Source organism: Poecile atricapillus (assembly GCF_030490865.1).
Source record: "Poecile atricapillus isolate bPoeAtr1 chromosome 32 unlocalized genomic scaffold, bPoeAtr1.hap1 SUPER_32_unloc_5, whole genome shotgun sequence".
NCBI lineage: Eukaryota > Metazoa > Chordata > Aves > Passeriformes > Paridae > Poecile > Poecile atricapillus.
The window spans coordinates 1-15,438 of NW_026708985.1; the positions used below are offsets into that span (position 1 = coordinate 1).

Here is a 15,438-nt window from a genome sequence, read left to right on the forward strand (position 1 = left end):
TGACACCTGGGGGGGGGAGGGGACACCTGGGGACACCCCTCCCCCCCCCTTTCCCCTCCCCCCCCCCTTATCAACCCGGGCTTATCGAGGTGGGGGAGGGGCGGCTCCTTTTGTGCCCTGGCTAATGATTAACGGGCGCCGGGGCATTAATTAATGATTAATTAGCGATTAATGAGGCTCTTATCGCCCAGATAAGGCGGGAAATTGGGGGGGGGGGGGCGGGGGGAAAATCGGGAATTTGGGTGAAAAATGGGAAATTTGGGGAAAATTTGGGAATTTTGGGGTGAAAAAATTAATTAACCCCCCCCATCCCCCCCAATAAAGGCACAGGTGACTCCTCCAGGTGTGGCCAGGTGTGTTTATTGCTCAGGGCTGGGACCGACTGACACACCTGGAACCGACTGACACACCTGGACTGACTGACACACCTGGACTGACTGACACACCTGGACTGACACACCTGGACTGACACACCTGGACTGACTGACACACCTGGACTGACACACCTGGGACCGACTGACACACCTGGACTGACACACCTGGGAATGACTGACACACCTGGACTGACACACCTGGACTGACACACCTGGACTGACACACCTGGGAATGACTGACACACCTGGACTGACACACCTGGACTGACACACCTGGACTGACTGACACACCTGGGAATGACTGACACACCTGGACTGACACACCTGGACTGACACACCTGGACTAACTGACACACCTGGACTGACTGACACACCTGGGAATGACTGACACACCTGGACTGACACACCTGGGAATGACTGACACACCTGGACTGACTGACACACCTGGACTGACACACCTGGACTGACACACCTGGACTGACTGACACACCTGGACTGACACACCTGGACTGACACACCTGGACTGACTGACACACCTGGACTGACACACCTGGACTGACACACCTGGACTGACACACCTGGGAATGACTGACACACCTGGACTGACACACCTGGACTGACTGACACACCTGGAATGACTGACACACCTGGACTGACTGACACACCTGGGAATGACTGACACACCTGGACTGACACACCTGGACTGACTGACACACCTGGGAATGACTGACACACCTGGACTGACTGACACACCTGGGAATGACTGACACACCTGGACTGACACACCTGGACTGACTGACACACCTGGACTGACACACCTGGACTGACTGACACACCTGGACTGACACACCTGGGAATGACTGACACACCTGGACTGACACACCTGGACTGACTGACACACCTGGACTGACACACCTGGACTGACTGACACACCTGGACTGACTGACACACCTGGACTGACACACCTGGACTGACTGACACACCTGGACTGACTGACACACCTGGACTGACACACCTGGGAATGACTGACACACCTGGACTGACACACCTGGACTGACTGACACACCTGGACTGACACACCTGGACTGACACACCTGGGAATGACTGACACACCTGGGAATGACTGACACACCTGGACTGACTGACACACCTGGACTGACACACCTGGACTGACACACCTGGACTGACTGACACACCTGGGAATGACTGACACACCTGGACTGACTGACACACCTGGACTGACACACCTGGACTGACACACCTGGACTGACACACCTGGGAATGACTGACACACCTGGACTGACACACCTGGACTGACACACCTGGACTGACTGACACACCTGGACTGACACACCTGGGAATGACTGACACACCTGGGAATGACTGACACACCTGGACTGACTGACACACCTGGACTGACACACCTGGACTGACACACCTGGGAATGACTGACACACCTGGACTGACTGACACACCTGGACTGACACACCTGGACTGACACACCTGGGAATGACTGACACACCTGGACTGACTGACACACCTGGACTGACTGACACACCTGGACTGACACACCTGGACTGACTGACACACCTGGACTGACACACCTGGACTGGATCCCCCCATCCCCCCCAATAAAGGCACAGGTGACTCCTCCAGGTGTGGCCAGGTGTGTTTATTGCTCAGGGCGGGGCTGGGGGGGACACCTGGGCCACGCCCACTGCACACCTGGGATCCTGTGACACACCTGTGACGTCACCTGGACACCTGTGACATCATCTGCACACCTGTGACATCACCTGCTCACCTGTGACGTCACCTGCACACCTGTGATGTCACCTGTGATGTCACCTGCACATCTGTGATGTAACCTGGATATCTGTGATGTCACCTGGATACCTGTGATGTCACCTGTGATGTCACCCAGACACCTGTGATGTCACCTGTGATGTCACCTGTGATGTCACCTGCACACCTGTGATGTCACCTGCACACCTGTGATGTCACCTGCTCACCTGTGATGTAACCTGTGATGTCACCTGGATATGTGTGACGTCACCTGCTCACCTGTGATGTCACCTGTGATGTCACCTGTGATGTCACCTGCATATCCGTGACGTCACCTGCACACCTGTGACGTCACCTGCACACCTGTGACGTCACCTCTGATGTCACCTGCACATCTGTGACGTCACCTGGGCCCCTCCCCAGCACACCTGGACTCGATTCCTGCCCCTGAACCCCAAAAATAAACGCCCAGGTGAGTCCAGGTGTATCCAGGTGTATCGAGATGTGTCCAGGTGAGTCCAGGTGTATTTTAGATGTGCTTCAGGTGTATCCAGGTGTGTCTGTATTCACTCAGGTGTGTCCAGGTGTATCTGACGTATATCCAGGTGTGTCCAGGTGTTTCTCAGGTGTATCCAAGTGAGTCCAGGTGTATTTTAGGTGTGCTTCAGGTGTATCCAGGTGTGTCTGTATTCACTCAGGTGTGTCCGGGTGTATCCAGGTGTATCTGAGGTGTATCCAGATGTGCCCAGGTGTATCCAGGTGTGTCTGTATTCACTCTGGTGTGTCCGGGTGTATCCAGGTGTATTTCCGGTGCTCCCATGCCTGTCCATGTTCGCTCAGGTGTCCCCAGGTGTATTTTAGGTGTATCCAGGTGCGTCCCGGTGTGTCCATATTCACTCAGGTGTATCTCAGGTGTATTTCCGGTGCTCCCACGTCTGTCCATGTTCACTCAGGTGTCCCCAGGTGTCCCCAGGTGTGTCCCGGTGTATCTCAGGTGTCCCCAGGTGTATCCAGGTGTGTCTGTATTCACTCAGGTGTGTCCAGGTGTATCTCAGGTGTCTCCAGGTGTCTCCAGGTGTATCTCAGGTGTCTCCAGGTGTATCCAGGTGTATCTCAGGTGTCTCCAGGTGTGTCCAGGTGTATTTCCGGTGCTCCCACGTCTGCCCATGTTCGCTCAGGTGTCCCCACGTGTCCCCAGGTGTGTCCAGGTGTCCCCAGGTGTATCTCAGGTGCTCCCAGGTGTATTTTAGGTGTATCCAAGGTGTATCCAGGTGCATCTGTATTCACTCAGGTGTCCCCAGGTGCTCCCAGGTGTATCCCGGTGTATCTCAGATGTCTCCAGGTGAGTCCAGGTGTATCTCAGGTATCCCAGCTGTATCTCAGGTGTCTCCAGGTGTGTCCAGGTGAATCCAGGTATCTCCAAGTGTGTCCAGGTGTATCACAGGTGTATCTCAGGTGTGTTTGGGTGTATCCCAGGTGTCTCCAGATGTGTCCAGGTGTATCACAGGTGTATCTCAGGTGTCTCAAGGTGGGGGTAGGAGGGGTACCAGCAGTCTGAGCGCCCCCAGCCCCAGCGCCGCCGCACCCACAGGTGAGTCCAGGTGTATCCAGGTGTGTTTGGGTGTATCTCAGGTGTCTCCAGGTGTATCTCAGGTGTCTCCAGGTGTATCTCAGGTGTGTCTCAGGTGTATCCAGGTGTATCTCAGGTGTATCTCAGGTGTCTCAAGGTGGGGGTAACAGCGGTACCAGCAGTCTCAGCGCCCCCAGCCCCAGCGCTGCCGCCCCCACAGGTGAGTCCAGGTGTATCTCAGGTGTATCCAGGTGTATCTCAGGTGTATCTCAGGTGTATCCAGGTGTATCCAGGTGTATCTCAGGTGTATCCAGGTGTATCCAGGTGTATCCAGGTGTCTCTCAGGTGTCTCTCAGGTATCTCCAGGTGTCTCAAGGTGGGGGTAGGAGGGGTACCAGCAGTCTGAGCGCCCCCAGCCCCAGCGCAGCCGCCCCCAGCGCTCGCAGCCCCACAGGTGAGTCCAGGTGTATCCAGGTGTGTCCAGGTGTATCTCAGGTGTATCCAGGTGTATCACAGGTATCTCCAGGTGTCTCAGGGTGGTGGTAGGAGTGGCACCAGCAGTCTGAGCGCCCCCAGCCCCAGCGCCGCCGCCCCCAGCGCTCGCAGCCCCACAGGTGAGTCCAGGTGTATCTCAGGTGTATCTCAGATGGGTCCAGGTGTATCCAGGTGTATCTCAGGTGTATCTCAGGTGTCTCAGGGTGGGGGTAACAGCGGCACCAGCAGTCTGAGCGCCCCCAGCCCCAGCGCCGCCGCCCCCAGCGCTCGCAGCCCCACAGGTGAGTCCAGGTGTATCTCAGGTGTCTCCAGGTGTGTTTGGGTGTATCTCAGGTGAGTCCAGGTGTATCTCAGGTGTCTCACGGTGGCGGGAGCAGCGGTACCAGCAGTCTGAGCGCCCCCAGCCCCAGCGCCGCCGCCCCCAGCGCTCGCTGCCCCACAGGTGAGTCCAGGTGTATCTCAGGTGTATCTCAGGTGTCTCCAGGTGTCTCAAGGTGGGGGTAACAGCGGTACCAGCAGTCTGAGCGCCCCCAGCCCCAGCGCCGCCGCCCCCAGCGCTCGCAGCCCCAGCGCCCCCCAGGGCCCCAGGCCCAGCGCCTGCCCCGCCCACCTGGGGAGAGAGAGAGAGACATGGGGGGGCGTGGCCTCAGCGGGGAGGGGCCGGGACACGCCCCCTCCTCATTTGCATAGAGCCGGACACGCCCCCTTTTCCCTCCCGGAAATGCCTCCTCAAGCTCCGCCCCCTTTTCGCCAGAGACTACTCCGGGAATTCCCTGCCCCTCCCCCCACTGCCCCTCCCCCATCCCCGCTCAGGAACCCCTCCCCCACCCCCTGACCCTCCCCCATGGCCCCTCACCCATTGCCCCTCCCCCATCCCCGCTCAGGAGCCCCTCCCCCACCCCCCATCGCCCCTCCCCCACCCAGCCCCTCCCCCATTGCCCCTCCCCCACTGCCCCTCCCCCATACCCGCTCAGGAACCCCTCGTACGCCCCTCCCCCACCCCCCAGCCCTTCCCCCACCCCCCATCACCCCTCCCCCACCCCATGGCCCCTCCCCCATACCCGCTCAGGAACCCCTCGTACGCCCCTCCCCCACCCCCTGACCCTCCCCCATTGCCCCTCCCCCATTGCCCCTCCCCCACCCTGCCCCTCCCCCAGCCCCTCCCTCACCCCCCATCACCCCTCCCCCACCCCCAGCCCCTCCTCCACCCCGCCCCTCCCCCATACCCGCTCAGGAACCCCTCGTACGCCGTCCCCAGCCCCTCCCCCACCCTGCCCCTCCCCCCATGGCCCCTCCCCCACCCCCTGCCCCTCCCCCATACCCGCTCAGGAACCCCTCGTACGCCCCTCCCCCACCCCGCCCCTCCCCCATACCCGCTCAGGAACCCCTCGTACGCCCCTCCCCCACCCCGCCCCTCCCCCATACCCGCTCAGGAACCCCTCGTACGCCCCTCCCCCATTGCTCCTCCCCCATGGCCCCTCCCCCACCCCATGGCCCCTCCCCCATACCCGCTGAGGAACCCCTCGTACGCCGTCGCCGCCAGGAGCCCCCCCAGGGGCAGCCGCAGGGGGGAGGGGAGGTCGTGGCGCCCCGAGGCCCAGAGGAGAGCGGCCGCGGCCACCGTGCGCACCTGGACCAGTATAAACCAGTATGGACCAGTATGGACCAGTATAAACCAGTATGAATCGGTATAAACCGGTATGGACCAGTATAAACCAGTATGGGCCAGTATAAATCGGTATAAACCGGTATGGACCAGTATAAACCAGTATGGGCCAGTATAACCCAGTATGGGCCAGTATAAACCAGTATAAACCAGTATGGACCAGTATAAACCAGTATGGGCCAGTATAACCCAGTATGGGCCAGTATAAATCGGTATAAACCGGTATGGACCAGTATAAACCAGTATGGGCCAGTATAACCCAGTATGGGCCAGTATAAACCAGGATAAACCAGTATGGACCAGTATAAACCAGCATAAACTTGTATGGACCAGTTACAACCAGTATAAACCAGTCCATCCCAGTCCCTCCCAGTTTGATCCGAGTTCATCTCAGTCATTCCCAGTTTGATCCCAGTCCCTCCCAATCCCCTCCCAGTCCCTCCCAGTCCGTCCCAATCCGTCCCAGTTTGGTTCAATCCCCTCCCAGTCCCTCCCAGTTCCCTCCCAGTCCCTCCCAGTCCATCCCAATCCCCTCCCAATCCCCTCCCAGTCCCTCCCAGTCCCTTCCCAGTCCCTCCCAGTTCCCTCCCAGTCCCTCCCAGTCTGTCCCAGTCCCTCCCAGTTCCCCCAGTTTGGTTCAATCCCCTCCCAATCCCCTCCCAGTCCCTTCCCAGTCCCTCCCAGTCCGTCCCAGTCCGTCCCAGTCCCTCCCAGTTCTCACCAGGCTGATGTTGGAGTCCAGTCCCATCTGGAGGTGTCTCCAGTCAAACTCCACCCCCCGGGCCCCGACCCACAGGGGGACGCACCTGCCGGGAATTCCCAAAATTCCCAAAATTCAGCCCAAAATTCCCGGAATTCAGCCCAAAATTCCCAAAATTCAGCCCAAAATTCCCGGAATTCAGCCCAAAACTCATCCCGGAATTCATCCCAAATTAATCCCAAAATTCCCGGAATTCACCCCAAAATTCACCCCAGAATTCATCCCAAAAATTCATCCCAAAATTCCCGGAATTCAGCCCAAAAAAATCCCAAAATTCCCGGAAATCACCCCAAATTCGTCCCCAAAAAATCCCAAAATTCCTGAAATTCATCCCAAAATTCACCCCAAAAATTTCCCAAAATTCATCCCAAGAAAATTCCAAAATTCATCCCGAAATTCATCCCGAAATTCATCCCAAAAAATCCCCAAAAAATCCCCAAATTCCCGAAATTCAACCCAAAATTAATCCCAAATTCACCCTAAATTCATCCCAAAATTTATCCCGAAATTCATCCCAAAAATCCCAAAATTCATCCCCAAACTCCCCAAATTCATCCCAAAAATCCCAAATTCCCGAAAATCCACCCCAAAATCCGCAACGAAATTAAAAAAAAAAACCCTCTCAAACCCCCAAAAAACCCCCAAAATTCCCAAAAATTCCCAAAATTCCCCCCAAAAATTCCCCCAAAATTCAAAAAAAATTCCCAAAAAATCCCCAGAATTCCCGAAATTCCCGGAATTCCCACCTGGCCATGGATAATTCCACATTGCCCCATCCCAAACTCCCCAAAAATCCAAAAAAAATCCAAAAAAATCCCAAAAAAATCCCCAAAAAATTCCAAAAAAATTCCCCCCAAAAAATCCCAAAAAATTCCCAAAATTCCCAAAAATTCCCCGAAATCCCCAGAATTCCCAAAATTCCCGGAATTCCCATGAACAATTCCACATTCTCCCATCCCAAACCCCTAAAAATTTAAAAAAAAATCCCAAAAAATCCCAAAAAAATCCCCCAAAAATTAAAAAAAAAATCGAAAAAAAATCGAAAAAAATCCCAAAAAATTCCCAAAAATTCCCAAAATTCCCAAAAAATCCCGAAAATCCCCAGAATTCCTAAAATTCCCGGAATTCCCATGAATAATTCCACATTGTCCCATCCCAAACCCCCCGAAAATCCCCAAAAAATCCAAAAATAAAAAAAATTTTGAAAAAAAATCGAAAAAAAATTGAAAAAAAATCAGAAAAATTCCCAAAAATTCCCAAAAAATTCCCAAAATTCCCAAAAATTCCCAAAAAATCCCAGAATTCCTAGAAATTCCCAGAATTCCCACCTGGCCGTGAATAATTCCACATTGCCCCATCCCAAACCCCCTAAAAATCCAAAAAAAATCCAAAAAAATCCCAAAAAAATCCCAAAAAAATCCGAAAAAAATTTTAAAAAAATCGAAAAAAATCCCAAAAAAATCCCAAAAAATTTCCAAAATTCCCCAAAATTCCCGAAAATCCCCAGAATTCCCAAAATTCCCGGAATTCCCATGAATAATTCCACATTGCCCCATCCCAAACCCCCTAAAAATTAAAAAAAAATCGAAAAAAATCCCAAAAAATCGAAAAAAAATTTTAAAAAAATGGAAAAAAAATCAGAAAAAATCCCAAAAAATTCCCAAAAAATTCCTAAAATTCCCAAAAAATCCCAAAAATCCCCAAAATTCCCGGAATTCCCACCTGGCCGTCAGCAGCTCGGCGCTGGCCCAGCCCAAATCTCCCCCAACCCCCCCCCAAAAACCCCAAAAATCCCCAAAAAATCCCCAAAAATCCCAAAAAATTCCAAAAAAATTCCCCCCAAAAAATCCCAAAAAATCCCAGAATTCCCAAAAATCCCCAGAATTCCCAAAATTCCCGGAATTCCCATGAATAATTCCACATTGCCCCATCCCAAACTCCCCAAAAATCCAAAAAAAATCCCAAAAAATCCCCAAAAAATAAAAAAAAAATTAAAAAAAAAATCGAAAAAAAATCGAAAAAAATCCCAAAAAAATCCCAAAAAATTCCCAAAATTCCCAGAATTCCCGAAAATCCCCAGAATTCCCAAAATTCCCGGAATTCCCATGAATAATTCCACATTGCCCCATCCCAAACCCCCCGAAAATCAAAAAAAAATCCAAAAATAATCCAAAAAAAATTGAAAAAAAATCGAAAAAAAATTGAAAAAAAATCAGAAAAATTCCCAAAAAAATCCCAAAAAATTCCCAAAATTCCCAAAAATTCCCAAAAAATCCCAGAATTCCCAGAAATTCCCAGAATTCCCACCTGGCCGTGAATAATTCCACATTGCCCCATCCCAAACTCCCCAAAAATCCAAAAAAAATTTTAAAAAAACCCCAAAAAATCGAAAAAAAATTAAAAAAAAAATCCAAAAAAAATCGAAAAAAATTCCCAAAAATTCCTGAAAATTCCCAAAATTCCCGAAAATCCCCAGAATTCCCAAAAATCCCCAGAATTCCCATGAACAATTCCACATTGCCCCATCCCAAACCCCTAAAAATTAAAAAGAAATCCCAAAAAAACCCCAAAAAAATCCCAAAAAAATTTAAAAAAAATTAAAAAAAAATCGAAAAAATTCCCAAAAAATTCCCAAAAATTCCCGAAAATTCCCAGAATTCCCAAAAATTCCTGGAATTCCCACCTGGCCACGAACAATTCCACATTCCCCCATCCCAAACCCCCCAAAAATCCAAAAAAAAATCCAAAATAAATCCCAAAAAAGTCCCAAAAAAATCCGAAAAAAATTTAAAAAAAATCCAAAAAATTCCCAAAAAAATCCCAAAATTCCCCAAAATTCCCGAAAATCTCCAGAATTCCCAAAATTCCCGGAATTCCCATGAATAATTCCACATTGCCCCATCCCAAACCCCCTAAAAATCCAAAAAAAATCCCCAAAAAACCTCAAAAAAATCCCCAAAAAATTTAAAAAAAATTAAAAAAAAATCGAAAAAATTCCCAAAAAATTCCCCAAAAATTCCCAAAATTCCCAAAAATTCCCCAAAATTCCCAGAATTCCCAAAATTCCCCGGAATTCCCATGAACAATTCCACATTGCCCCATCCCAAACCCCCCGAAAATCCAAAAAAAATCCAAAAATAATAAAAAAAAAATTTTAAAAAAATCGAAACAAAATCGAAAAAAATCCCAAAAAATTCCCAAAAAATTCCCCAAAATTCCCAAAATTCCCCGGAATTCCCAGAATTCCCGGAATTCCCACCTGGCCGTCAGCAGCTCGGCGCTGGCCCAGCCCAGGGCGGCCACCAGGATCCGGAGCTCGCCCCTCCCCCCGCCCCGGCCCAGGGCCAGCTGGAGCCCCCCCAGATCGGCCACGTCCACCGTGGCACGCAGGAATTCCTGGAAAAAATGGGAAAATGGGAAAAAATGGGGAAAATGGGGAAAATAACGGGAAAATAACGGGAAAATAACAGGAAAATAACGGGAAAATAACGGGAAAATAACGGGAAAAAACGGGGAAAAAATGGGGAAAAACGGGAAAATAACGGGAAAAAACGGGAAAAAATGGGGAAAATGGGAAAAAATGGGGAAAATGGGAAAAAACGGGAAAAAAACGGGGAAAAAAAAGGGGAAAAAACGGGAAAAAAAAGGGCAAAAATGGGAAAAAATGGGGAAAAATGGGAAAAAATGGGAAAAAAGGGAAAAAACGGGAATTTAGGGGGAAAAACGGGAAAAAACGGGGAAAAAATGGGAAAAAACGGGGAAATAACGGGAAAAAACGGGAATTTTGGGGGGAAAATGGGGGTTTAGGGGAGGGGAAGTGGGGATTTGGGGAAAAAACGGGGATTTGGGGGAAAAAATGGGATTTTTTGGGGAAAAAATGGGATTTGGGGGGAAAAATTGGGATTTTTGGGGGGGAAAATTTGGGATTTTTTGGGGAAAAAATGGGAATTGCAGGGAAAAACGGGAATTTCGGGAAAAAACGGGAATTTTGGGGAAAAAATGGGATTTTTTGGGGAAAAAATGGGATTTGGGGGGAAAAATGGGATTTTTGGGGGGGAAAATTGGGAATTTTGGGGGGAAAATGGGAATTTGGGGGAGAAAATGGGGATTTAGGGGGGAAAATGGGAATTTAGGGGGGAAAATGGGGATTTAGAGGGGAAAACTGGGAATTTGGGGGGAAAAATGGGATTTTGGGAGTGGAAATTGGGATTTGGGGGGAAAAATGGGAATTTTTTGGGGGAAAATTGAGAATTTAGGGGAGGAAAATGGGATTTTTTTGGGGAAAAACTGGGATTTGGGGGAAAAAAATGGGAATTTTTTGGGGGAAAATTGGGAATTTGGGGGAGAAAACGGGGATTTTGGGAGTGGAAATTGGGAATTTGGGGGAGAAAATGGGAATTTCAGGGAAAAAATGGGAATTTGGGGGGGAAAAATTGGGAATTTGGGAGGGAAATTTGGGATTTTGGGGGGAGGATTTTGAAGGAATTTTGAGAGGGAAATTTTTGGGGAATTTTGGGAATTTTTTGGGATTTTTGGGATGGATTTTGAAGAGAATTTTGGGGAATTCTGGAGGAATTTTTGGGGGATTTTGGCTGAATTTTGGGCGTTTTTAAACAGAATTTTCTGGAATTTTTTGGAGATTTTTTGGGAATTTTTTTGGGAAAGGTTTGAGATGGAAATTTGGGAATTTTTTGGGAATTTTTGGGGGGATTTTGGGACGGATTTCGGAGCGAATTTTGGAATTTTTGCTGAATTTTTGGGGGTTTTTTTACGGAATTTTTTGGGATTTTTATGGAATTTTTGGAGATTTTTTTGGGAAAGGTTTGAGATGGAAATTTGGGAATTTTTTGGGAATTCTTTGGGAATTTTTGGGGGGATTTTGGGACGGATTCCGAAGCGAATTTTGGAATTTTTGCTGAATTTTTGGGGGTTTTTTTTACGGAATTTTTTGGGATTTTTATGGAATTTTTGGGGGATTTTTTTTGGAAAAGGTTTGAGATGGAAATTTGGGAATTTTTTGGGAATTCTTTGGGAATGTTGGGATGAATTTCAAAGCAAATTTTGGGGAATTCTGGAGGAATTTCTTGGGGGATTTTTTGCTGAATTTTGGGGTTTTTTTACTGAATTTTCTGGGAATTTTTGGGGAATTTTTGGGAATTTTTTCAGGAAGGTTTGAGATGGAAATTTGGGAATTCTTTGGGAATTCTCTGGGAATTTTTGGGGGGATTTTGGGATGAATTTCAAAGAGAATTTTGGAGAATTCTGAAGGGATTTTTGGGGGATTTTTGCTGAATTTTGGGGATTTTTTAACAGAATTTTTTGGGATTTTTACGGAATTTTTTGGGAATTTTTTGGGAATTTTTGGGAATTTTTTGGGAATTTTTTCAGGAAGGTTTGAGATGGAAATTTGGGAATTCTTTGGGAATTCTTTGGGAATTCTTTGGGAATTTTTGGGGGGGATTTTGGGACGGATTTCGAAGCGAATTTTGGAATTTTTGCCGAATTTTGGGGGTTTTTTAATGGAATTTTTTGGGATTTTTATGGAATTTTTTGGAATTTTTTCCAGGAAAGGTTTGAGATGGAAATTTGGGAATTTTTTGGGAATTCTTTGGGAATTTTGGGACGGATTTCAAAGCAAATTTTGGGGAATTCTGGAGGAATTTTTGGGGGGATTTTTGCTGAATTTTGGGGATTTTTTAACGGAATTTTCTGGGAATTTTTGAGGAATTTTCAGGAATTTTTTGGAGATTTTTTGGGAATTTTTTCAGGAAAGTTTGAGATGGAAATTTGGGAATTTTTTGGGAATTCTTTGGGAATTTTTGGGGGGATTTTGGGACGGATTTCGAAGCGAATTTTGGAATTTTTGCCGAATTTTGGGGGTTTTTTTTACAGAATTTTTTGGGAATTTTTATGGAATTTTTGGGAATTTTTTGGGGAATTTTTTTGGGAAAGGTTTGAGATGGAAATTTGGGAATTCTTTGGGAATTCTTTGGGAATTTTTGGGGGGATTTTGGGACGGATTCCGAAGCGAATTTTTGAGGGATTTTTTGCTGAATTTTTGGGGTTTTTTTTACGGAATTTTTTGGGAATTTTTGGGAATTCTTTGGGAATTTTTTTGGGAACTTTTGGGATGGGAATTTTGGGAATTCTTTGGGAATTCTTTGGGAATTCTTTGGGAATTTTTGGGGGATTTTGGGACGGATTCCGAAGCGAATTTTGGAATTTTTGCCGAATTTTGGGGGTTTTTTAACGGAATTTTTTGGGAATTTTTTGGGAATTTTTGGGAATTTTTTTGGGAAAGAGTTTGGGATGGGAATTCCAGGGAATTCCAGGAATATTTTGGGAATTCTTTGGGAATTCTGGACTCACCCCCACCAGGTCGTATCCGCCCGAGGGCCCCTCCCAGGTCGGGAAAAACGTGGCCAGGAACAGCATCTGGGGGGGGGAGGGGAAATCTGGGAATTCCGGAAAATTCCGGGGAATTTTGGGAATTTTTGGGGAATTTTTGGGGAATTTTGGGGAATTTTTGGGGAATTTTTGGGAGCTCCCAGTTGGAATTTTGGGAATTCCGGAGAATTTTGGGGAATTTGGGGAATTTTTGGGGAATTTGGGGGAAATTTTGGAATTTTGGGGGGTTCCCAGTTGGAATTCTGGGAATTTTGGGGGAATTTTGGGGAAATTTGGGAATTTTGGGGGCTCCCAGTTCCTCCCAGTTAAATTTTGGGGGAATTTTGGGGGAATTTTGAGGAAATTTGGGAATTTTGGGGGTTCCCAGTTGGAATTTGGGGGTTCCCAGTTGCTCCCGGTTCAATTTGTGGGAATTTTCTGGAAATTTGGGGGGATTTGGGGGAATTTTGGGAATTTTGGGAGAAATTTGGGGAATTTTGGGGGAATTTTGGGAATTTTGGGGTTCCCAGTTCCTCCCAGTCAGATTTTGGGGGTTCCCAGTTGGAATTTTGGGAATTTTGGGGTTCCCAGTTGCTCCCAGTTCAATTTCAGGGGTTCCCAGTTCCTCCCAGTTCGATTCTGGGGGTTCCCAGTTCCTCCCAGTTGCTCTCAGTTTGATTTCGGGGGTTCCCAGTTGCTCCCAGTTCAATTCTGGGGGCTCCCAGTTGCTCCCAGTTTGATTTTGGGGGTTCCCAGTTGGAATTTTGGGGGCTCCCAGTTGCTCCCAGTTCAATTTCAGTTCCTCCCAGTTGCTCCCAGTTGGATTTCGGGGGTTCCCAGTTGCTCCCAGTTGCTCCCAGTTGCTCCCAGTTTGATTTCAGGGGCTCCCAGTTCCTCCCAGTTCCTCCCAGTTGCTCCCAGTCGCTCCCAGTTGCTCCCAGTTTGATTTTGGGGGCTCCCAGTCGCTCCCAGTTGGAATTTGGGGATTCCCAGTTGCTCCCAGTTCAATTTTGGGGGTTCCCAGTCGCTCCCAGTTGCTCCCAGTTGGAATTTCGGGGGTTCCCAGTTCCTCCCAGTTCCTCCCAGTTCCTCCCAGTTGCTCCCAGTTCCTCCCAGTTGCTCCCAGTTTGATTTCAGGGGTTCCCAGTTCCTCCCAGTTTGATTTCAGGGGTTCCCAGTTCCTCCCAGTTCCTCCCAGTTGCTCCCAGTTGCTCCCCCACCTTTCCCAGTTGCACCAGTACGTAGGTGGCTCCGGCCTGGACGCAGCGCCAGAAGGCGCTGTACTCCGACCTGCTCCCAGTACAAACCAGTACAAACCAGTTCAAACCAGTTCACACCAGTACAAACCAGTACAAACCAGTATAAACCAGTTTAAACCAGTTTAACCGCTTTAAACCACTTTAAACCCAAACAAACCAGTCCAAACCAGTCCAAAGCAGTCCAAACCAGTCCAAACCAGTCCAAACCAGTCCACCGCCCCTCCCAGTATAAACCAGTAACCCCCAGCCCCCTCCCAGTATAAACCAGTAACCCCCAAACACCCAACCAGTATAAACCAGTAACCCCCAACCCCCTCCCAGTCCCTCCCAACCCCCTCCCAGTCCCTCCCAGTTCCTCCCAGTTTGTCCCAGTTTGTCCCAGTCCCTCACAGGCCGCTGCATTTGTAGGTGATGAAATAGGGGAAATAGGCGAGCGCGAAGCAATTCCCGAAGTGGAACAAAGTCATGGCGGGCCCGGGGGGGAGGGGCCGCGATCCCGGAAAATTTTTTTGGGAATTTTTGGGAATTTTTTGGGAATTTTTGGGAATTTTTTGGGAATTTTTGGCGCGCGGAGCTTCCGGGTTCGGGCCCGGCGGCCGCGGGGGGTGATGGGAAAGGGGAGGTCACGCCCACGTCTCGCGAGATTTGAGGGTGGGGTTGTGGCCAATCAGAGAGGGGAACGTCATAAGGGGCGGGGTTTGGGGGTGAGGCCACGCCCACGGGGTTGGGTTCCCGCCAAAAGGGAGGCGGGAAAAGCGGAGAATTCCCAAAAAATTCCCCAAAAAATTCCAAAAATTCCCAAAAAATTCAAAAAAATCCCAAAAATTCCCCAAAAAATCCCGAAAAATTAAAAAAAAATCCCCCCCAAAAATCCCCAAAAAATAAAAAAAAATCCCCAAAAATTCCCAAAAAAATCCCAAAAATCCCCCCAAAAATCCCTCCAAAAATTCCCAAAAAATAAAAAAAATTCCCAAAAAATCCCGAAAAATTCCCAAAAATTCCCCAAAAAATCCCAAAAAATCCCTCCCAAAATCCCCCAAAAATAAAAAAATATCCAAAAAAATCCCAAAAAATTCCCCAAAAAATATCCCAAAAAAATCCCAAAAAATTAAAAAAAAATCCCCCCAAAATTCCCCAAAAAA

At 48.6% G+C, this 15,438-nt stretch overlaps 2 protein-coding genes across 2 annotated transcripts; both read right to left on the reverse strand.

Annotated features, from left to right (window-relative positions):
* Positions 1-301: 301 nt before the first annotated feature.
* LOC131574016 (keratin-associated protein 10-8-like) lies at positions 302-2,632 on the reverse strand (the record flags this gene model as incomplete). Its single annotated transcript, XM_058828393.1, has 6 exons — positions 2,547-2,632; positions 1,915-2,462; positions 1,390-1,877; positions 1,276-1,325; positions 699-952; positions 302-665 (listed from the first exon to the last, which is right to left on the reverse strand). Coding segments are annotated over exons 2-6 (1,239 nt in total), but the record flags the coding sequence as incomplete, so codon positions are not given.
* A 2,066-nt stretch (positions 2,633-4,698) lies between these two features.
* On the reverse strand, positions 4,699-14,907 carry LOC131574019 (BOS complex subunit TMEM147-like). Its single transcript, XM_058828397.1, has 7 exons — positions 14,687-14,907; positions 14,258-14,327; positions 13,020-13,085; positions 9,910-10,046; positions 6,612-6,696; positions 5,733-5,854; positions 4,699-4,834 (listed from the first exon to the last, which is right to left on the reverse strand). The coding sequence occupies exons 1-7, from the start codon at positions 14,761-14,763 to the stop codon at positions 4,714-4,716; spliced, it is 678 nt and encodes a 225-aa protein (XP_058684380.1). The 5' UTR covers positions 14,764-14,907; the 3' UTR covers positions 4,699-4,713.
* Between the last annotated feature and the right edge of the window lie 531 nt (positions 14,908-15,438).

Excerpts from the sequence above, each read along its gene's own strand:
- LOC131574019 (XM_058828397.1), bottom strand. The coding sequence starts at position 14,763 with ATGACTTTGTTCCACTTCGGGAATTGCTTCGCGCTCGCCTATTTCCCC. Across the intron at positions 14,328-14,686 it reads ACCTACAAATGCAGCGGCCT|GTCGGAGTACAGCGCCTTCT; the intron begins GTGAGGGACTGG and ends TACTGGGAGCAG. Across the intron at positions 6,697-9,909 it reads GCCGAGCTGCTGACGGCCAG|GTGCGTCCCCCTGTGGGTCG; the intron begins GTGGGAATTCCG and ends AATTCCCGGCAG.